This window comes from Agelaius phoeniceus, chromosome 1 (genome assembly GCF_051311805.1).
Source record: "Agelaius phoeniceus isolate bAgePho1 chromosome 1, bAgePho1.hap1, whole genome shotgun sequence".
NCBI lineage: Eukaryota > Metazoa > Chordata > Aves > Passeriformes > Icteridae > Agelaius > Agelaius phoeniceus.
The window spans coordinates 44,013,824-44,035,440 of NC_135265.1; the positions used below are offsets into that span (position 1 = coordinate 44,013,824).

At 38.3% G+C, this 21,617-nt stretch overlaps 1 protein-coding gene across 7 annotated transcripts in view; it reads left to right on the forward strand.

Moving 5' to 3' along the window:
- NEK11 (NIMA related kinase 11) overlaps window positions 1-21,617 on the forward strand; it is an 82,969-nt gene that overhangs the window by 52,334 nt on the left and 9,018 nt on the right. For 5 of the 7 annotated variants that reach the window (XM_077177653.1, XM_077177678.1, XM_077177659.1 and 2 more), the window contains 3 exons: window positions 4,652-4,776; window positions 9,997-10,057; window positions 16,273-16,369. The exons of 1 other annotated variant lie outside the window; for it this stretch is intronic. In XM_077177653.1, the coding sequence (XP_077033768.1) occupies window positions 4,652-4,776; window positions 9,997-10,057; window positions 16,273-16,369 (283 nt within the window). The remainder of the gene's footprint in view (window positions 1-4,651; window positions 4,777-9,996; window positions 10,058-16,272; window positions 16,370-21,617) is intronic. One more of the 7 variants, XM_077177668.1, reaches the window with a different exon arrangement.

Consider the following 21,617-nt stretch of genomic DNA (forward strand, 5'->3'; position numbering starts at 1 on the left):
GGCGACTGATCAAATTTTGAACACCTCCAAGGCTTGATTGAGCTCTTGCATATTCTTTAAGCCAGTTCCAGTATCTTATCTTCTCCCTCCTCCTTCTCCTCCTTCCCCTCCTTCCCCTCCTTCTCTCCTCTCGTTCCAGATGTTTGTTGTGTCTTGTCCTATCACCATTCAGCTCCATGAAGAGACAGGCTCCATCTTCCTTTTATCCTCTGATCAGATAGGATAGACAGCAGCAAGGTTTCCCCTTTGCCTTCCCTTCTCAGGGCTGAAGGGACTCTGCTCTCACAGCCCCTTCTTGCACCCAGCTTGGTGCCACTGTGGCATCTGCTCCAGTAGGTAACACCTGCTCCTATGGGATCAAACTGGTGTTTGCTGATGCATTTCCACAGAAAGGAAAGGATCAAGGGCACCTTTGTGGTACTGATGGGGTCCTGCCAGGACCTTTGTCCTGGCTCTGTCTCTCAATTTTCTGAGTTCTCTGTGTCAGTCTCTGGTAGCAGAGGTGTGGAAACATCAATTTCTGGTGTCCTGGTTCATGTCACCATCTTAGGAGTCCATTATGTCTCGTGGCAGTGTGTCTCAGAGCACTTGAGTGATTTGCTCCTCACTTTCCTCTGTGTGATACTGTGCAAACTGAGGAGTGTAACAAAATGAAAATGTAGCAATCTTTTCCTTAAGGTAGGAATGTGGCAACTGAGCAAATCTGCCTTTTTCCAGAGATGCAATGAAGCCTTTGGATCAAAAAGTAAAACAGTCGTTAAGAGTCAAGTGTGACTCTGTAGCTGTGAATACAAATGGTGAAAATTTACATATGTTGCACCATTCTGTTTTCTTTTTTCCTTTTACTGTTTTTTTTTTTTTTTCTTTTTATAAAAGTGGTCTTACTTATTGTCTTCTGCATGCTCTGGAATGTGGGAATACTACATCAATGCAACAATGACAAGTATGAGTTTCAGGCAGAAGAAAATTAAAGATATTTATCAAAGTATTTTCATCTCTTTGGAGAAAATTGTTGTTGCTGAGTTACCATGCTACCTGAAACAAGCTCTGGTGGATTTAAGCAAAATATTACAAGTATCACATTCCTCTGTTTTGTGTTTAGCTTGTCTTCTTGGGAAATAACCAGGCTTTTATGGTTTTTTTAGATAATGGGGTTTTACCCTTCATTCCACTATTAACATCACGTTACTATATAGAAAGAGATCTAAAGAGGAATAGTTTTATTCAAAGTTTGTTTTCTTTTGAACATCTAACAGCAAGTATCAAGTGTCTCAATGCTATGCCTAAACCATCAAGCAATACCAAAGCAACAGCTGAGTTTGTTTTGTATTCAGTGATTTGTAAGCAAATAAAAGCTGTTGTGACTGGCCTTGGTGCACACAGCTGGATAAAGCACAGGGTGCTTTCAGAGACCAGCTGAGAGATGTGGGGGTGTGAGGGGGCAGAAGCAGCTCCACAGACCCTTCCTTGTGCTCCCTATGGAGAATGTAAGGATGCTGTATCAGAGATGCTCAGCTGGATGCCAGTCCAGCTGTCAAAACAGAGGCAGGGTCCCCTGGGTTCTGCAACAGCAGTTTTGTTTCCTCTTTCAGCACAACAGTCTTGGCATTGCGCTTGCTAGCACCACTTCTTTACCCAAGTGCCTCCCAGGCACAAATAAGCTTAATTTCCATTTTATTTATCAGAACAAAGGACAGTGGCAAGGTCCTGTCACCAGAGTCCATGCTAGGCTTTTCAGTGGTCAAACAGCCTAGCCCAAAGAGCAACATTTTTATTAAAAATACTTCTCTGAAAGCACAAACCAAAGAATTTTCTTCTGCATTATGTTACTAAGTGTGCAACTTCGCTAGTAATGTTTAGGAATGGGAGCAGTAACCAGTCTTTTGTCACCTGGTTTGTGGAAATTGGAGGTGTATGTGGATTACATGGAATTATGGGAAGACTCAGGTGGCAAATATTCTAGAGGATGAACTGCAGGCATGGAAATGGAAGCTTGTGGGGCCTGAACTCCCCTGACAGTGCCTGCCCTGAGCTGAAAATACCAACTCACTCAAGCTATCTGCACTAGGCCAGCACAGGTACAGCTTGCCAGGCTGATTTATGGTGTCTGCTGTGCCAAATCCACCTGATCTGTTCTTGAAATTGGTCTGATCCTGGGTCTCAGCTCAATAAGCTGTTCTGTACTCAGCTAATTCTGCAGAGAACCAGAGATGTCTTGTGCATCTATAATACATGGAGGACTGGGAGCTGGCTCTACTTTGGAAAGATTCAAAGAATTGTTATATGGAAACAGTTTAAATAAATGTGTAAATGCTTTGAAGGCTCCATCTTTCAAGATGCCAGTCATAAAACAAAAAAGTTTTAAGAACTTTGATTAGGTAAATACTAAATTCCCCTGCGCTGGACATGCTGTCTTCTTTCAGAAAAGCCACTTGGAATTGGTTTCTGAATTGGGGCCAGTAAACTTCTATACCCTGGGACATCTCCAACATCTGAACTAGCATTTCAAATTGTATTACTAAGCTTGGATTAACTGACTGTCTGTGAACAGCTGTCAATTTCACAAATGGTGAGGTGAATAATTCCAATTTCACAAATGGTGAGGTGAATAATTCCAACAAGGATGCAAAGGCTGTCATGGAAGTGGAATAAAGCCACTGACAGCCTCTCTGCATAGTTCAGGGGCATCACCAGTTTTCTGTGGTCATGGGCTGCTCACAAAGTATAGAGTTTACAGCAGCCAGAGCAGACATTTTAAAGTTACAGTGATGAGTAAAAAGGCTGATTTTGATGCCTTGTTTGGTTGGAAAGGGGAGGCTTGCATTTTTTAGTACAGCAATAAACAAATGCAGAATGTGGGAGGAGATGACTCAGAAAACACCAGCATAGTCTGATGCTTGTATTACAACATAATAAATGGGCTGTTTTATATGTATGTGAATGCACATAGACAGAATGCAGATGAACCTAATAAAATTATCTTAATCACTGGGATGACAGCCTCTCTGCAAGAAAGGAAAATTGATCACCTCATGTGGAAAAGGAGATGTATCTTAATTTTGAGGTGTTCTTTCCACATAGAATGGATGATATTCAAGATTCTCTTTTTAATAAAGTGCTGGACTTTCTGTCAAATGGCACTTTGTAAACTCAAGCAATTAAATAAATGCTCTCTTTGTGAGAAAATATTTTTGGATTGGGGGTGTTCTTCTGGAAACTCAGGTATTGATTAGTTGTTTATTTGACTGTTTTTTTCAAACTAAGAAAGGTGAAAAATAGAAACAGGAAGGATTAGGATTAGAAATTGTGACAATGGAGCATGGGGCTTTTATGCAGCTTCCATTAATATCTTAAAACAGAAGTCTGTGTAAAAATGTGTCACCCTTTTGGACCTAAATCAGGTTTATAAAGAAAGGAAGTATTTTTGAAATTACTTTGGAGACAATAGACAGTAGACCTTATATCTCCACAGGAGAGCTTAGCCATCTAATGCTGCAGATAGCTACACTATTTTTTCTGAGTTCTCTTTCTTTCACCTTAAAGATTAGAATTATTGCTCCTGCCCAAACTCAAATGTTTTTTATATGGATTTTAATTGCATTCCCCTGTTTGAATCCTTTTGGGTTTTTTTCCATGTAAAACAATTTAAAAATCGATTAATAATTTTTATGTCATATTGTTTGAACTATATTTAAATGCAATAAAATAGAAGATAGTTCTTATTTCTCTAAAGGGGCAGTCTTAATTGAGGAGAGTGGTTGAAATTAGCATTAGCTAAAATTATGACAATGACAGTGATGGTTTATGACAGCTGAACATTAAATATTTTTTGTCTTTAACTAACATTTCTTGTAGTAATATCCCCATGAAGGAGATGCAATCAGACTTCAAGCTGTTTCACTAATTCTTTTGTACAGAGTCTGGGATGCTAAAGGATTTCACCCAGTGCAGAGTGGCTGGAGTGTCTTTCAAACTGTGATGAATATGTTGAGTTTTAGTACCAATTATTGTACTTCATGGGCTCATTGGCTACGTTAATATTGCACTCACTGCTATTACTAAAACTTGTGATGGTAATAAATTGAGAGGGCATGACACCCAAGTAGGCATAGCTTGATTTTATACTAGTTTCTTTTATTTTATTGTAGTTTTTCTTCAAGAAAGTTTGGGACAATATGTAGATTTAATTTCTCATATCTTTTAAACATGTACCTGATATATATTATTTTCCATTTAGCTTAGTGGTTGTATTCACCACAAGTTATGTGTGTTAGAGAAAACAAAACTGAGTTATAATTTCAGCTCACAAAAGCTGGATTAAATTCACAACTGGCCTTGCTTTGACTTAATGATGCCAAAAGGTCACTTCCAGCCTGATTTATTGTATATTTTAGAGATTTCAGTGTAATATCAATATAGATCCCTTAGGTTCATTAATTCACACATGATGATGATTTGCACTTTGCCAGAGACAGCTTTAACACTGCTTACCATATCACTGAAGACATTTTACTCTGAGAACCTATCCTTTGCTTTCAATTACAGAGTGCATTGCTATTGATATAACACTGGTGCTATAAAGTTCAGTTATATCTTTTTCAGATCATTCTTTTTTTCTCTATATATGCTATAAACTCATAATTGCCTTTAGAGATCCCTGAAGACCCAGAAATTGCAGAAGAATATTATAAAGATGAGTTTGAATCCTGTTCAGAAGACAGTGAAGAGGAGGAAAATGCAGAATTGTCATGGACAGTCTCTAGGACAAATCACCAGGTAAATGTGACCTTTGAGAACCCTGTATAAACTTGATGAACATTTTCCATGAGAAAACTGTTCCTTCCCAGAATTAGTCCTACTGACATTACTGATTTTTTTTAGAAATGTGTGTGAATATCAATACCATGAATTAATTATATGTGTATTATAAGGTATTGATGAGAAAGAATTTTGCATTCCTTCAAGATTAAAGGTAATACTCCCATGAATGCCTTAAGATAGATCATTGCCAGAAACCATTCTTGTGACTCTAAAACACTCAGAGTGGGATCCTCTCAAATGTCAGCTGTGATTTAAATTAAATTAAAGCTGAAGATATACTTCAAGCATAAGATCTAAGTTCCAGCTCTAATTCCCAAGCAAAGATAGTCACCTCTAGTTCCTGCATAGACATATTTTCTAGGACAGTGTGATGAATGATGAGCCTAAACAGCTGCAAGACTTGTTCAGCAAATCTGTAGACTTTTCCACCTCACTGAAAGTGTCAGTGAAGAGAAAACTTATTGCTGAAAGGCTTAAAGTAGCTTTATCATTTAAGGCTGCCACAAGAAAGTCAGGGATTGCAGTGTGAAGGTTGAAGATTATTGCAAAAGGCACCTCATTTAGATCTGATCAGAATGAGCTGAGATGAATCTTGTCTCCAGTGATCAAGTCTCAGTGAAATCAATAAACTTAAGTGCCTGAGGCAGTTCTGAAAATGGATCTTCCCAAGGCATTCAGGAACTATCAATTTCTCTCATGGCCTCCAGTTTCAATCATGGCCTGCAGTGCCTCTGAATGGTACTGTCTGGTTCTGCCTAGGAACAGTAACTTTATTCTGTGATCATCTGCAATGTCTGCAGAACAGGGTGTGATGTCTTCTGCATTCCAGGGAAGCGGCCAAGAAGACTAATACTCTTCACTAAATTATAAATAACTTGTGGTTTTTGAAAAATTTGAACTAATAGCTTCTTTGAGATGTAGTTTTTAAAGGAAAAATAATGTGTGAGAAATCAGAACTCTACTTCTACCACAGTAGCAGGGGATCCTGAAATTGTCCCACAAGTAGAACTTGAAGTTTACTCAGAAACAGCTCCATTCAATCTAGACATGTCCCCCTAACTTTCAAATTAAACACACAGGATGCCTTAAAATTCAGGAGCAGATTGGGCTATAGTAAAGAAATTGTTATTCAATTGTAAAACATCTTAGACAATACTTTTTTAAAGTTTGCTGCATTTATGCTTACCCACAACACATAGATATACAAGGAAATCATTGCCCAGAAAGTCTACCACAAGGTACTCTTGAAAACAAAATTACTGCTCATTTTCATCAGACTCTGAGAGAATTTTTCTTTTTTAGAATGCCTTTTGAAATTTTCATTCAACTTTCATTGATGGTATCATTAAGTGTCAATCAGTAGTGGTTTTGAACAGGCAGACTGCTGCTTAGAATTAATGAAGGGCAGAAGACAAAATTAGATTTCTCAGTAATGCAGAATAAGTTAGGTGTTGGCATTCAGATGTGAGCTGCAACACTCCCTCGTGTTGGACTGACTAAAAATCCCATAATAAGAATCAGCATGGTGGGCTGGAAGAGCCATCCCACTGGCACCCCATTGTCTCTGTCACCTTAAGATATTCAATAAGTGTGTTTCTGGCTATTGACACAATTACCTTTTCTATTTTTTGGGAAGTGAAAATAGGCAATTTTTGCTTTCTCAAGTGAAAAATTCTGCAGTAAATTGGAAGTGAAAGCAGACTGAACATACCTGTGCAAATCTGAACACCTTTGTCTGAACTCAACAAACAGAAAGGCGTGAGGGGAAGTAAGCAAGCATTATTAGGGAGTAAACATCTAGTGCAGGTTGGATGGAATACACAGAGAGGTCCCTCTTTGGTGATTATAAAGGGATTTAGAGTTATTAACATGCACACAACATCTTCCTTTGGATATCAATGATTATGTGAGATGAATCCTACTCAAAGTAGGTGGGATCATGCTCAGTATTAATAATAAGTTTCAAATCCTACCAGAATAGCAAAGGTTTGCTTCTGCAGTCATTTACTTAATACCAAAACTCCTACTTCTATTTCTATGATGGTATTCATACTCTTAAACCCTTTCTTCAAAGATACCTTAAACCAAGCTTTTGGAGCTGTGTGCTAAAAAGACATTCCACTGCAACACAGTAAGGGCTAGTAAGGTAATTTCTGCAAATCTCTTAAATTTCCAGTCCCAAGATTGCTTTACTAGTTACTTCTGTGCAGAGAGGGCAAAAATGCTGCACCTGGTGGTGCTCTCTGGTGACCCCATTATTTCAAACAAGAATTAAAAAAATTTCCAATGTTCATGCAGTAGCATGGGGTCAGAAAAGTCATCTTTATGAACAACATATTAAGGTGCAAGATGTAGAAAGGGATGTGAGCTATTTATTCAAGCCTAATATAGGCTCCCACAGATGTCAAGACAGACTGAGAAGTAGCAGCCTCATGTGGGATGTAAGACTGCCTAGGAAGGTAGAGTTAGGCACTGAAACACTTTTAATTTTAAAGGTTTGGGGTGGGAGCTGAGACAGCTTTTTTTTCTCATGTTGGTACAGCCAGTCTGATTTCAGACACATTTTCCAGCACTGGAGTTTAGTGTCCTTTTTTCCTTTCTTTTGGAGCAGAAATGCACATTGACAGATTTCAAGCAGCAATTTGCTAATTACTTTTCCAGACCTCCACATCTTCAAGCCAGTGGTTCATTTCCACGTTTTTTTAATAGGAGAACCAGTTTCTAATTAGAGGGAAATCATAAAAAATAATGACAAACTGTTTTTAAAAGCATTTTAACGTGTGATGCTTAAACAGAGGTTTCATCTTGAAAAGTTAGTGTGTAGTGAAGCTTCCATTGGCTTTGATTTAGCTGAGATGCTGGTGGATGCTCTTTGCTGCAGCTCATCCCCATGCTCTTAGTGGTTTTTCTCAGTGACCATAATAACAAATTCACCCTCTTCACTATGACAAAGTCTACTACTGTGATGCAGTAGGTTCCTATTTTCAAATTCCAAGTTGCTTCTGAGATTGTCAAGCCAGACAATCAGCTGACATAAATTATCATAGCTCGAGCAGCTCTGAGTGGTCTGTGTGCTGTGACCCCTAAGATGCTCCCCTGGATTCCTAACACATGTTTTGGCAGGTTTATGGCTGTTAGAAGTGGGGTTACTTGTTCTGAATCTGGAATGTGCAAGCATTCACCCACACTGGCCCTTGTGCATGGGAGTGCCTCTCTTCTGGGCATCCGTCACAGTCCCTTGTCCCTTCTGTAGGGCTTTGCTTCCTCTGAAAAAAAAAAAAAGGAAAAGAAAGAGAGAAAGAAAGATTAAAGAAATAGATTAAATGAAACAGCTAAATCCTCTTCCAGTGCTGAACCCAAGAGGGGAAAAGATAGGAGTGATGAAGAGGTGAAAATACATCTTTTGCCTTACAGCATAAAAAGAAGAAACCAGTTTTGTTGTTATAATTGGAGTAAATATGATGTCCTGTTGAGAGAAGTCAAAGGTTTGGGAATTACAGGCTTTATCCCATAAAAATGATTTAAAAAGTTTTTATTAAAGTGTTTTTATAACCATATAAAAATAGTGTTTTATATGGTTATTTACTATGTTTTGCCTATCTGTCTGAAGATTTGTGGTTAACTGTTAGTGATAATGAAAATAAAAATAATTACAAAGTAATATTAGCAGAAAATCAATACAACTCTTTCATTTTGAATGAAAAAGATTTAATGAAATCTTTTTAATTAAGTCATAATGGTTCTTTTTTCTTTTTAGAAGTACAGAGAAATTATATCTGTAATATTGTCTTAATTCAATATTCAGTATGTACTGTGTATATTAACATAATGAATGCATTCCCTGGCACTTCCTGGCCGCAGAACTGGAAACCCTTGTGCTGACTTGATCCAATCAGGACCTCACAGGCTGCTCCAAAAGGGCAAAGAGGCTCCTTTGAGCCTATGAGCTTGTGGGTTACCTGTTGTAATGGCCAACCAAGAACCTGATTCCTGCCTTGCAAACCTCAGCTAAAGTAGCAGAGCCTGTTTCAAATATAAGCCCATGAAACAACTTGGGGTGAAGAATAGTTAGTTTATGCTCATCCATAACAGCTCCCACTTGCACCAGAAGGTCCCTAACCAGCTGGAAATCATTGCCAACAATTATTGCTGTCTTATTTAGGTGTACTGGCAGTTCCTAAGTTGAGAGATTTAGAATGGGCATTTTAGTAAGATCACAGCAGAATATAAAACAGGTTGTCCCTCATAGAAATGGAGGTCAATAGTGTTTGTTTTTATTCCATTGTTTTCAATCCTAAAGGCATAGAGTGCTGACTATTTTTAAAAAATACATATTTTTGACATATTTTTTAAAAATACGTATTTTTGACATATTTTCTAGCAAGGTCAAGATTTTGACTGTCAGTTTTAAATAGTCAATAAATGCTGTGTTTTTAAATGTGATATGGCAGCAGCTTCTGCACACTCAGAGTCCAAGTTTTTCTTGGACTTTCATAAAATTGTGATGTTCTTCCTGGACAACAATCACTGTTTAGTGGCTAGAACTTTAAATTTCATTTGTGTATACAAACAGCATTTCATGTGAATGATATCATGGCAAAACTGTCAGCCATCTGTTTGGTAGCAGAACACTTGAAATATAAAAATGTTAAAATCTCTTCTTAATTAAAAAATTTTTAATTAGTTGTTGTTACTAGACATGTAAGTAGATGCAATTACATGAAAGATAAGTATTAATTTGCTGTGGGCAGCTATCATAAGCATAAAAATTTTGGCATAGTTAAAAAGTACAAACTTGCCTTTTTCAATGTAATATTGTTTTAGATATTCCAGAACTAACTGATGATAAAATGCTGGTATATTTTCAGAGACTGCACACCACCCTCCACAGTAAATATATCTCCTTTAAATTCCATGCACTGTTGTTGTAAACACTCGTGTTCTGCAAGGAATCTGACTTAAATTGTTGTTTGGTTATTGCATAATTCCAAAGCCTGATGTTTTAGGAGAAGAAGATATAGAAAATGTCCTGAGCAATGTAACTTCTTTATAGTTTAGTCTTGACACTTACTGATGTGATATCCTCTATGTTTGTGGGATGGTACCTCTGGGACATGGTGTTTGTGTTTCGGTTTGTGCTCACACTAATGCTGTTCCTATTTCTTTCATTCACAGGACAGTGATATGGAGGCAATGGTTGAGTATTTGGAGAGTGTCCTGAATAGCAGCTCATTGGGTAAGATGATATATTTTCTTTAGATAGCAGCAGTTATTAGCAGTCTATATGCATCACTGTCCAACTATTTCCATTTTGCAACAAAATAACTCAAAAAATGTGATCCCTTTGAAAATTACTTCCTTAATCTACTGCAAAGAAGTATAACTATGCCAAAAGAAAAGGCATAAATAGTTAAGTGCTTCTGTTGAAAATAATAAAACCATAAAGCATGATAGTCAGAAGTATAGAATGTTATAAAAAAAACTTCTAAAAACTTGGCTACTGTCATTTTCTCTCCAGAGGAAAATATTTGAAGATGTGTAAGCTATTTTATAGTTATTAATCCTGGTTACAATAAGAGAAAATGAATTAAAATATTTAATATTTTTAAAATTATGATCAAGGTTTGGATAATAATTTATGTAACAGTATCTCATTACAGATACAAAGAAAACAGTGAGAATTTAAGTCTGTAATTTAATCCTAAAATCTCTGGCAAAATATTGTCTATAGATTTACAGTTGGAAAACCTGGGTCATTGTGGTCTACTTAAAAGCTAAAAAGAAAACTGATGTGAAAGAAGGCTATTTACTGTGGCTGTCACAGTCACTGTCCTCAGAGCCACCAGGTGGGACTGAGTGTGAGCTGCATGAAAGGCCAACTGAGTTCCCAAAGGCTCCCATGAGAGCTGCAGCCTCATTTAGCTGCTTTGTTTGCACTCATTCACTTGGGATAAACCTGACTTGGGATTATCTAAAACCACAACACAGGAGACTCCTAGGAAGTCCTGCTTCCAGAGGTTCTTCCAGTGCTGAGCTCTGGTTCACCCCTGCTTGTGAGCCTGGGCAGATGGGAAGAGAGAGCCAAAGAAGAAGGGTGAAGGGGAGTAATCAAAGTTGTTGCCATCATAGTCCTGTAGGTCACCTTCTGGGTGACCTTCACTGATCACCTTCTGGGCCCCATGCCAGGAGACCCTCAGGACTGAAGGAAGGAACATTTACATCCAGTTTCTCTTCACACTCACAGAGAACCCCCTGTCTCCATATTCTGCACTCATTCATGCATTTTCAGCATCACTGTCTGCAATGGGTTTGCAGAAGTTGAAATAAGAAAAAAATTTTGCTCTGTGCTTCAATATCCCTTCATTTAATTAAAGAGAGGAATTGCCTTGAAGGTTGGTGAGAACAAACAAGAATATTAAGACAAACAGTGATGTTTTAAAAACAATCTTAGTATTAGAAACTCCCTTATCTTCATCTTTTCCCTTCAGTATTAGGGACAAGAATATGAGTTTTTAGAAATTGTAATATTAAAGAATAAATTGTACTTTTATCACTAAAAAAATGTCCAACCAGTCTGTGATGAAACTTACAGGCTTTTTTCAAACTAGACAGTAATTAGGTATGATTTTCTCCAAAGAAATATATGTAATGATAATAAGAGACAAATCTCCAGGTTTCCTTTTATCTTTGTATGCCCAGTATCACTTAGAAAGTTTAAACTTTCATTATTTTAAGTTCTTCCAAAATCAAGCTATAAACCTGCAGCTGGGGTCATTTTTATGTGTTTGCTAATGTTCATTTATACCTTGCATATTCTTCACTGGGCTCCAAATTCCCATTACATCAAAATTTTCTGTATATAGTGCAATTTACATAGGTTAGATACTTGCTGTCTTTTTCACCCTAAAGCTAGTTGTGTCCCCTTCCAGGTCTGTATTTCTTTCACTAACCACTAGGACATTGGTTTTACCCATGGCATTGCCAGTGTGAGTCAGAGCCTCCCTTCTTGACATCCCATGCCTGTAGTCCTTTACATCTCATCTTTTGTTCCCACTTTTCAAGGCATCTGCTGTTGTATCAGGCCTGTACTTCTCTACATTAATTGAATTAAGTTAGTTATAAATATGTCTTTCTACACAGAATACTACTAATCCATCTAAAAAAGCAGGTTGTATGTTACAAGAATAACTGGAAATAAAACAGCCCACTGCATAGTAATTCAAAAAACTGCTGCTATAGCTTAAGCACTTCAGTCAAAATTTCTGTCAGGACAAGCCAAGATCAGACAAAGCCTGAAGCCTTGCAGACTCAGGTGTGTGGCCTGGGGCAGGCAGTGGCAATACCATATTGCTGGGCTACAGAGCTGCAACAGAATTGTAATGGCTACTCCTGAAAATAGTGTGGATTTCATGGCAATAATAGGGCAATGGAAGCAGGAATCTGGCCAGGACAGAATTTCTTGTAGCATCTTTCATTGTTAAAGTATTACAAAAAGATTATGAGTCATTTCAAGTGGCTGTTAGAGAAAAACCAAGAAGAAAAACACTAGAACTTTTTTTTGTCATCAAGGGCTGTGATAAAAAAAATGCAATAAATATAAATTATTTTTCAACAGATGGAATTTGTTTAGTATAAACCTCAGTGTTTATGAAAGGACTTGGGAGGTAACTGAGTTTTCTCCTCAAGAGGTCCCAGAATCACTCCAAGTACAAGAGCTTTTCTGGTACACAATTGCTTTCATGTTGTCTATAAAGGTCCATGTGGAGTGTGTTTGAAATAACATAGGCTGTGCTGATAAATTGAAAAATTGGGTAGATCCCAGAAAAAAACTTTAGAAGATAAAGGAGTTTGAAAAACTCATTTTAAAATTTACTAAATTTGCTTGGCATTAAGGGAGAGAAGGTTAGGGGCTGTTGCGTCACTTTGTATTGTTTATGAATCTGGAAAACACATCTGTTTCTAATCTTTTCTATCTTGTACAAAAAGGCATTGTAGGATCTCATATGTAGAAGTGAAAGGTAAAGAAAAGAAATCTGAAACACAAACAGAAGTTTGTGATTCAGTGGAGATAACAGCTTCCCAACACATCATGGCTTATGAAGAGATGCAGTAGGTGTGTATCACCTATTTTTTGGTCACTAGCAGGAATGTTTGTAGGAATGCCTTTGGACCATAATTTATGAAAACTCTTACCAGATAATGCACCTGTGAATAAATTCCTTTCTCTACAGATCCTCAGTGCAAACCTCCAACTGGTGCTCTATCACCTGAGAGGACACAGATCTTTTGCCCTTTGCCCTATGTTGTTTCTGCAATACTGGGTTAGACACTGGGAGACATTGAAATCCATTTAGAAAACCACAATACCTGGTTTTGAAAAGACAGTGCTCTTGTTGTTTCATTTGATTTTGTTTAATGGATCAAGAATGATATCTTAGATAAAAAAAAATGCAAATAATTATCTGGTAACTTTTTGAAGAAGCATAGTTCCTTCTTGTGTGTTGATATGTGGGTACACAAACTGTCTGAAGCTGGGTGCAAAATACATTAATTATCAAGTAACTGCTTCTAAGAAAGTACCTTTGATGTAGAAGTGGAATGGCTATGAATCACCCCAGCAACATTTGTTGAGGTGTGCTGTAGCAACAATGTATCAAGCTCTTAGCAGTCTTCACTGAGAACTCATTTTTTTTAATGACGAACCACACCTTTGCAGCATCCTAAAATATTCAGTCTGTGCTGCCTTGCAGTAGCCAAAAAATCATATTAAATGGAGAGAAAGATATAGAGTTTGCACAAAGGGACTAAGTTTTTCTTGGCCAATTGCCAATGTGTAAAGTAGACAAAATTTGAATTATCTAGCCAGAAATCCCAGGGAAAAAAAAAAAAACCAAAACAAAACCAAAAACCAAAACAAACAAGAAGAATGTTTTTAATAATGAAATGTCAGAGGAGAAGGAAATATTGTAGTAATAAATATACTGAATTCACTACACAGAAAGAATATGCCAAGCTCTTACTACAGTGATCTATCCTGTAATAATAGTAATGCCAGAATTTATCTGGTGCCTGTGGTTAAATGTGCTCCTTTTTAAGAGACTGCAAGGTTTATATTTTCCTTAGGACACTGGTGCTCAGGGCATCCATTTTTAATTGGTTTCAAAGCACTAAAGCCCTACATCTGGACCTTAGTACTGTGCCAACTGAGAGAGGAGCCCACTAAGTCACAAGCACTGCTTTGCACAGCACCTGGGATTTCCTGAGCTGTCCTGAGGATAACTCAATTTTCCAGTGCTGCTGAAGGAGTTGAATGCTTACAGACTCCATGTAAAACATATGGGTATGCATGTGCACTGTTACAGTAAACAATCAGGAAATGTTTTTTTGCATTACTAGGCAAAATAATTGGTTGCCAGTAAGAACTGGGCTTGTCATTTTTCATCTTTTAAACTACATTAACTGTACTTGAGTTGTAATACTTGGGCATCAGATAACTCCTAGACATTAGGTGTAAGATAAGCTAGGAAAATGTTTTTAAATGTGCAATTGTTTGTCCATCCTGAATCAGGAATCCATTTCTTCTGTGCTTCCAAGCTTCTGAATCCAGCAGATGCTCACTGTGATTGATCCAGTAGGATCACTCACAATGGAAAGTTTTATCTCAGTATTCAGATGGATGTGATCAGGGTCTAGAATCATGTCAGGCATAGGAGCCTAACTGTTGGGAGAGCCATGATTACACATTCCAGGAAAGCATTGGGTGCTCTCTGGGGATGTCTGTATCAGCTCATAGAGGGAGGGGAGCTGCAAGCTCCCTCTGGCTGCATGCGATCCCTGTTAATGCAATCCAAATTAAGCCAAACCCCAGCTGAGTCCAAGCTAAAAACCCCTGGTAGGAGGGGAGTGTGTCCTCAGTTAGACAAGACATTGTGATAACGTGTTTGACTTTTGGCTTGCTCCTACCCTATGCAAAGTCCTCCCGTGCCTGGTCAGAACCTGGGTCCTGTGTGGCACAGCCCACACATTTACACCCTAATACATCTCCTTTTTTTGGGAAGTGAAATCCTAGTGCCAAACAATATGCAAGAAGAGGCTAAAATAGCTGCTTTGTTCAGCTTAACAAATTGAAAGCTGAATAGGATTTTTTTCCAATTATGAAGAAATGAAAGGTGTGGTATTTGCTGAGCCCCCAGGATCAAGGAGGACTTGATGAATCTGACTCCATGTTCTTAGAAGGCTAATTTATTATTTTATGTATTATATTATATTAAAGAATGCTGTACTAAAACTATACTAAAGAATAGAGAAAGGATACTTACAGAAGGCTTAACAAGATACTAATGAAAAACTTGTGACCTCTTCCAGAGTCCCGACACAGCCAGATGGTGATTGGTCATTAAGTAAAAACAATTCACATGTTGTATAAACAATCTCCAAACCACATTCCAAAGCAGCAAAACACAGGAGAAGCAATCAGATAATTATTGTTTTCATTTTTCTCTGAGTCTTCTCAGCTTCCCAGGAGAAATCCTGGCACAGGGATTTTTCAGGAAATATGACAGTGACTTGAAAGGAGTATGCAAAAGGGAAGGAAATAACTGCATAAGCCAAGGAAAAGGACTGGCACAGGAGGAAAATGAGCATGAACTGCTTGACAAAGAAATTTTATCAGGAAATAAGATATTTTAGCCACTAGCTCCCAGTAAGGCTTTGAAATGTCTTTCAATGGAAGCAGTCAGGGCAAAAAGTACATAAATTTCTTAGGAAAACCACAGACTTGTATGATGGGATGACTACATGAAATTGCACATATTTGAGCTGATAACCCTGACAGTCCTCTGTGATTCAGCACTTCTGTGTTCCTGTGGTCGAGGGCTTCAGTGGTAGGTGAGCCCTAGGTCCTGAAATATTGCAACAGCTCACAAGGCCTGCAAACAAAAAGAGTGGGCATGTGTGTTTATGCATGTATATATTTCTTACACATATATATGTATTTACATATACAGGAATGTTTATATATATATATTTTCATACATAAAAAGAGTACCTTTATCTGAAGGAGAAACTGATGTCATAAGATAAATACTTCCAGTTTACAGTAATGATCAAGCTCAAGGAGAGACTTGCCTGTTAGAAAGAATGTTCATGCTCTTAAGGATAAGTAAAAAAACAATGGAAGAAAATGGAAGAAAAGAAGTGACTTTCCTTTCTGTTGTAATTCCTTGTGTATTCCTTGTTATTCCAGTTCTGGTGCCTTTAGGCTACAAACCTACTTGTCCCTCAGAAAGGAGTTGCCCTTAATGTACATTTAATAATCTAATTCATCTTTAATTAATGTGGCACTGCCTTGTGAGAAACAGGAATAGTCTTCCTCCTTCTGACTGCCCTTCTGCAATAGAGCTCAGGGGGATGAAGGTGAATAAGGTTGTGTGTCTGTGCATTGATTTGTAGGCTCGAGGACTGTCACCAGAGTGTCTCCAGAGGAGCCCCGGGGATTCAGAGCTCTCAACAGCACAATGGCTGAGACCAAGCTGAAACGCATGAGGGAGTAAGTAGCATATTTATGCATTACCAATGTGCAGGCAAGGAATATGGATTTGGAAAACTGCAAAGCACAGAAAATAAAACCCAAAAGTCCCCTCAACAAAAAGAAGTGGATGGTAAGGTGTTCAGAGACTTGCCTGCTTGCCTCCAGAGAGGATGAAAGCTGACTCTCATTTCTGATTGTTTTCTTGTAAGCTGCACAGTCACTGACATCCTTCCAGGATCCAGTTTGCCTTCCCTGCTGTCGTGTCATTCTGAATTTCACTTTCTTTATTAGCACAGCCCATGCCCACAAGTCACCTGCAAATGTATACATTTCCACCCTGTTTGGTCCCTCACCTGCACTTCATTTTTGCCTAGAATGAAAAGTAAGTGGGTTTGTTTCCCATGGTGATATGATGTTTTAAACCAAACAAACTTGCAGCTCTTGGCTGGTATTTTCAAATGAGACAGTAGGCAGTACATGGACAGTTCCCTTTGAAACTCATTGTCTACTGATTTTCAGCATTGCTGAAATCCCAGCTTTATTTATAAAGGTTTCAGTGTCTTGATAAAATGAAGATCTGTGCTTCCTTTCTAGAATGTACTGGTTAATGTATCTTGAGCCTTTATCGTGTCTCAGTAATTTCTGGCCTTCCAAGATTGATTGCATCCTGTTTTAGGTGCTGATCTGATAATCATAGTGATGTGTATTATTTCTGAGATCAAATATTCTTTGCAATGTTGTGAGATTCAGCTGCTCTCAGAATGTAAACTCTTTGAAAAAGGGCAATTTTTTCTCCTGTGTAGGTGGACAGTGCCAATAATCTGGTGGATGTTATTGGAATACAAATAAGTTCAAACAGTAGATGCTAAGAGTTATTTAAGTGAGCTCTCTGAAGAAAATGAGTACAATTCCAACAGCATTGATAGCAATCACTGTTTAAAACAAATCACCATGTACTACAGGAAAATACAAATCACATTTACTCCTGATAGAAGTTGTTTGGTTTTATAGTATTTCAAGATTCAGCAGCTCCCGAGGTTTCACTTCATGGCTTAGCCCTTACTGTGCAATCAGTCCAAGGTCTCAGAGCCTTCCACTTGTACTGCTTTCCATTCTTTTTTCATGGAAACTACTTATAAAAATAAATTACTGCATTATGTTGTCCCAGCTACTTGCAAGGTTAGATTTTTAGTCAAAATGCCTACTAAGCTTAGAGATTTCACCTGGTGTTCTCATGGTTTCTGCATAGAACTTAAAATATTTTGACTTTGTGATCATTGTTTTTAGGGCTGAAGTATGAATAAATCACTTCTTTCAAATTTTCTTTTTCCACTGCTGTTTCATGGTTTTCATGGTTTGTTTAGACTCACATTATTGTCCTTTCCCCAAAACATAGCATGATGTTTTCATTTTCTGAATACATTAAGGTGAGAAAGGACTTAATTGCTTGGAAAGTCAAGTGTAAGGAACAAGTCAATGAGCACAGTACCCAGCATGTGCCTAGTCAAGGAGATCCCTGCAAACTCTGACCCCTGGCCAATCTACACACAGGGCACAGTGGGGTTTTCAGTGGTGAGAAGAAAGCACATCTGGCTATGAATCAGTACATAAAGCCATATAGCTTCTCTGCTCATCCTTCAGCAAATTTCATATGATGTAGTTTTTGAATGTCATCCACATAACAGTGCCACATAAGCAAGGCTAATATAATTTAGTCTTGTGCTATTCAGTTTTACTTGGATAGGTGCAGACTTTTGGGGGGGGTCTTCCAGATGACAGCTTCTGATGAAGGAAACAATGTGGGGGATTTGTCTTACTGAGACAAACTTACTAGCTGGAGTTCCTAAAAGGAAAGAGGAGAGCAGAGCAGGGGCAATAATGTAGAGGTGCAGTGAAATCTGTTTGAGTGTCAAGTCACTCTAGAAAGAGGACTATGAAGGTTTGGGATTTGTATCATTTCCAGATGTTAGGAACAATGGGTTCTGATGAGGGAGACCCCTATGTCATGAGCTTCTCATAAAGAGACCTTGTGCCCATGCATTACAGATGATGTTACTGGCAGAAAGTGTCAGTAGCTCTAATAAAATGGTAGATTAATCTAAAATAACACAGGGTCTAACAGTGAAAGCACCTTTTAGCCGTTTCCAATTGACATGTGAAAAATGCTGGCTTGGAAACCACTGTAGCAAGGCAGTCACTTGACAAGATGTTATGTGCTCATTGCTTGAGTTACTGCAGCACGACTCACTAAATGCCTTCTTTGACTTGCTGTGTATCAGAGCATTAATTTAGGAGAGTCCCACTGTATTCTTATGGTGGACTTGACAAGAATACTCATGGGAGAGCAAAGCTGTGCTAAAAATCTTTATGGGAATTAGAAGGAAGCCACTGATGTTCTTGAACGTGGTAGGTAGGAGTGCTTGGTCTCCTCCTTTAAGTGAAAAGAAATGGCTTTTTTATCACTACAACCCCTAAATATTTCCCCTGACTTTCCAATTACCATTGCAGTCTCTGTTCCAGTTGATCGCATCCAGCATCAATGTGAATCTCTGTCCTCTCAGTAAAAGTCATGATAAAATCACCAACTCCAGTGACAACAATTTCTACTTTGTTATATTTGGTATCAGAATTCATTATGAAGTTTATAAGAGCAGAGATTAAACTTTACCTTTCAAGCAGAGTTAATTGTCTCCACAAAAATTTCCACTTCAGCGCTAAGCATTTTGATATTGGGATCTGCAGTGTTGATAAGAAATCTCCATTTTTTGAACTAGCTCAAGGTTATCGTTATGCTCCTTCCCAGCCCTGTGGGTCAGCAGCGAGAAGTCAACCAAATATAGAAACTGACTGTGAGACTCTTATTCCTCATACTGGGTTTTGAAACTGAGGAATCATGTTAGATGCAGGAAATGGGAGGAGCCATTTCCTGGTATCTTCTGTCCTGGCCACCATCAAAATCTCGTAGTGGTTCCCATCCTTGGTGGCACAGGGTAACTTGGTGCATGCTGAGTCTGGGAAGCATTACTGCCACGTGCTATCCAGAGCCAAGTTATCTCTCTTTGTGGAGAGATCCACAAAGACAAACTGCTCAGACTGTTCCACTGATGTTCCCTTATAGAGACTTTCCAACTGTGCCTCTCAGAAGAGAGCCACACTGTTCTTCAGAAGCAACTCCTCAAGCCAAAGCATTTTTCCCCTGTCAGATTAAATTGTAGTAGCACCTATTAATTTTTTTCCCCCCGAGGTCCATACAAAAAACTTGGTACAGATCGTTTTGTGCTCCTTTGTGGAGATATCCATGAATATCTACAATGAGTCATTTTAATAGCCATGAACTTTAATATGCACTTTAGAATTCAATAAAATGTATGGCAGTAGAAGGAAAAGGCTTTTATGCCCCAAATTTTAAGTAAATTAAAATCCTTTAGCCCAGCAGTAAGCACCTCTTAGCCAGTCCCCAAAGTGTTATGCACAGCAGCATACCATGATCAGGAAAAAGACTTCATCATCCCCTGCTGAGTGTAAGTAAAGCAGTCTTTCAGAAGTCATGAAGAAAAAGCACTGGGTGATATTTTTATTCTGCTCCTGTGAGTGCTTATAACACTATTGGTTAGACTCATGAGCAGTATGTATATATGCTTCTTGTGCTTGTGATGCTGCCGTCAAATGCATAGTTTATCTGAAAAATTCAGAAATAAAGGTCATTTTGAGGACATCCAGTAGGCACTAGATGTTCTTTGAGATAAGTAGTCCTAAAATGCTAGAAGTATAGAAGGCTTTTTGCACATTTATTGGTGTGATTTAAAAAAAATTACAGTAAAGAAAGTGTTTACTTGATGTAGTATTTCAATTTATACAGAGTGGACCTTTCTGAGCCAACTGAAACTGGTTTTTTTATTTATGTCATTGAGGGCAGCTTTAGTGAAGACAAAAGCAACAAATACAGAAAAGCTAATTGTTTTTTAAGATTTTGATTTAAGAACTTATCAGTGACCTTTTGATTGCCATTGACTGTCATGTTGATGGTATCATGATGTAAACGAGCTTGAGGAATGTCTTCTCACAGACAAAAGACATATTTGGTGAGGAAATTTATTGACACTGTCTGAGCTACCACTTTCTTCCAGGTGAATAGAGCACTCTTGAAGGTATTGATCCTGAAATGTTTTTGAGCATTGAATTTCCTCTTACACACACCAGTGTTCTGTCCAACACTCCATTTTCAGGTAATAACTTCTGTCTGGTGATCCCAAGGCATCTTACAGCATGACTATAGTTTTCTGCATCTCATGGACTAAGCCAAAATTTTATTTACATATCCATTTTCCTTGTCACAGTTTCTCACACCTCATTTTTAAAGGCCAGGCTCAAATGAGTCGACTGAGTTCATTATGGAAAAAATTAAACATCTTAGTCCATGAGTTTCTCTTTCTTTTATTGAAAATCTATTTTAAGATAATTGCACCATTTATACTTTTCAATACTTTCCAGACCCAAATTTGAAGAAAGTATTTTGGATTTGCAGTTTGCTTTACAAGCAAGTGAGAGTACAGTAAACTCAGCAGGAACACTGAAAGATTGAACCCTGCCTGTGTGTGGCCAGGCTGGGATATTGGTTCTTGGCTTCTGTCAAGGAGAAGTGAGTGGGTGCTCCTGGCTCAGGAGTCATTGCTGTCCCAAGGCAATGACAGAAAGAGAAAGTGGGAATGGGCAAATCCTGTGCTTCTCCTGCCTAAGAAGAAATGAAGGTGAGTGAGACAGTGTCTGCTGCTCAGGAGTGTAGGAGTCCTCTGCAGCAGAAACAGCAGGAACCCCTCAAGGCTGAAGTTAGAGCTGATGGTCTAATTCCTCAGGCATTTTCCATGGTCTTCCTTCAGCTTCTTCCCTCTGTCCTCCCCTTTCCATGACAAAAATGGGCTGCTTCTCTTGTTGGCACTTTGTCTCTTACGCTGCTCCTCTCCATCCTGCATGGGATGGGAAGAGCATGTCACCTGCCAACACCATGGTTTCAGCAGTTCTCAGCAGCTTTCTATTTTTTGGGGTGCACTTTGAAATGAATAGTGAGAACAAACTTGGTAGTTAGAGTGAGTGAGTATTGGGGCACAATTAAAGTTTGATGCTTTTTTTGGGCGCTCATCTTTTGCCTGTTTTTCACATTACTTGAATCACTATCACCTCACATTACTATTACCTCAGGTCATAACAATGTGTAATATTTTGTGAATTTGCTTAGATATGTAAAGAAAACGCAGATTTTTTTTTCGGC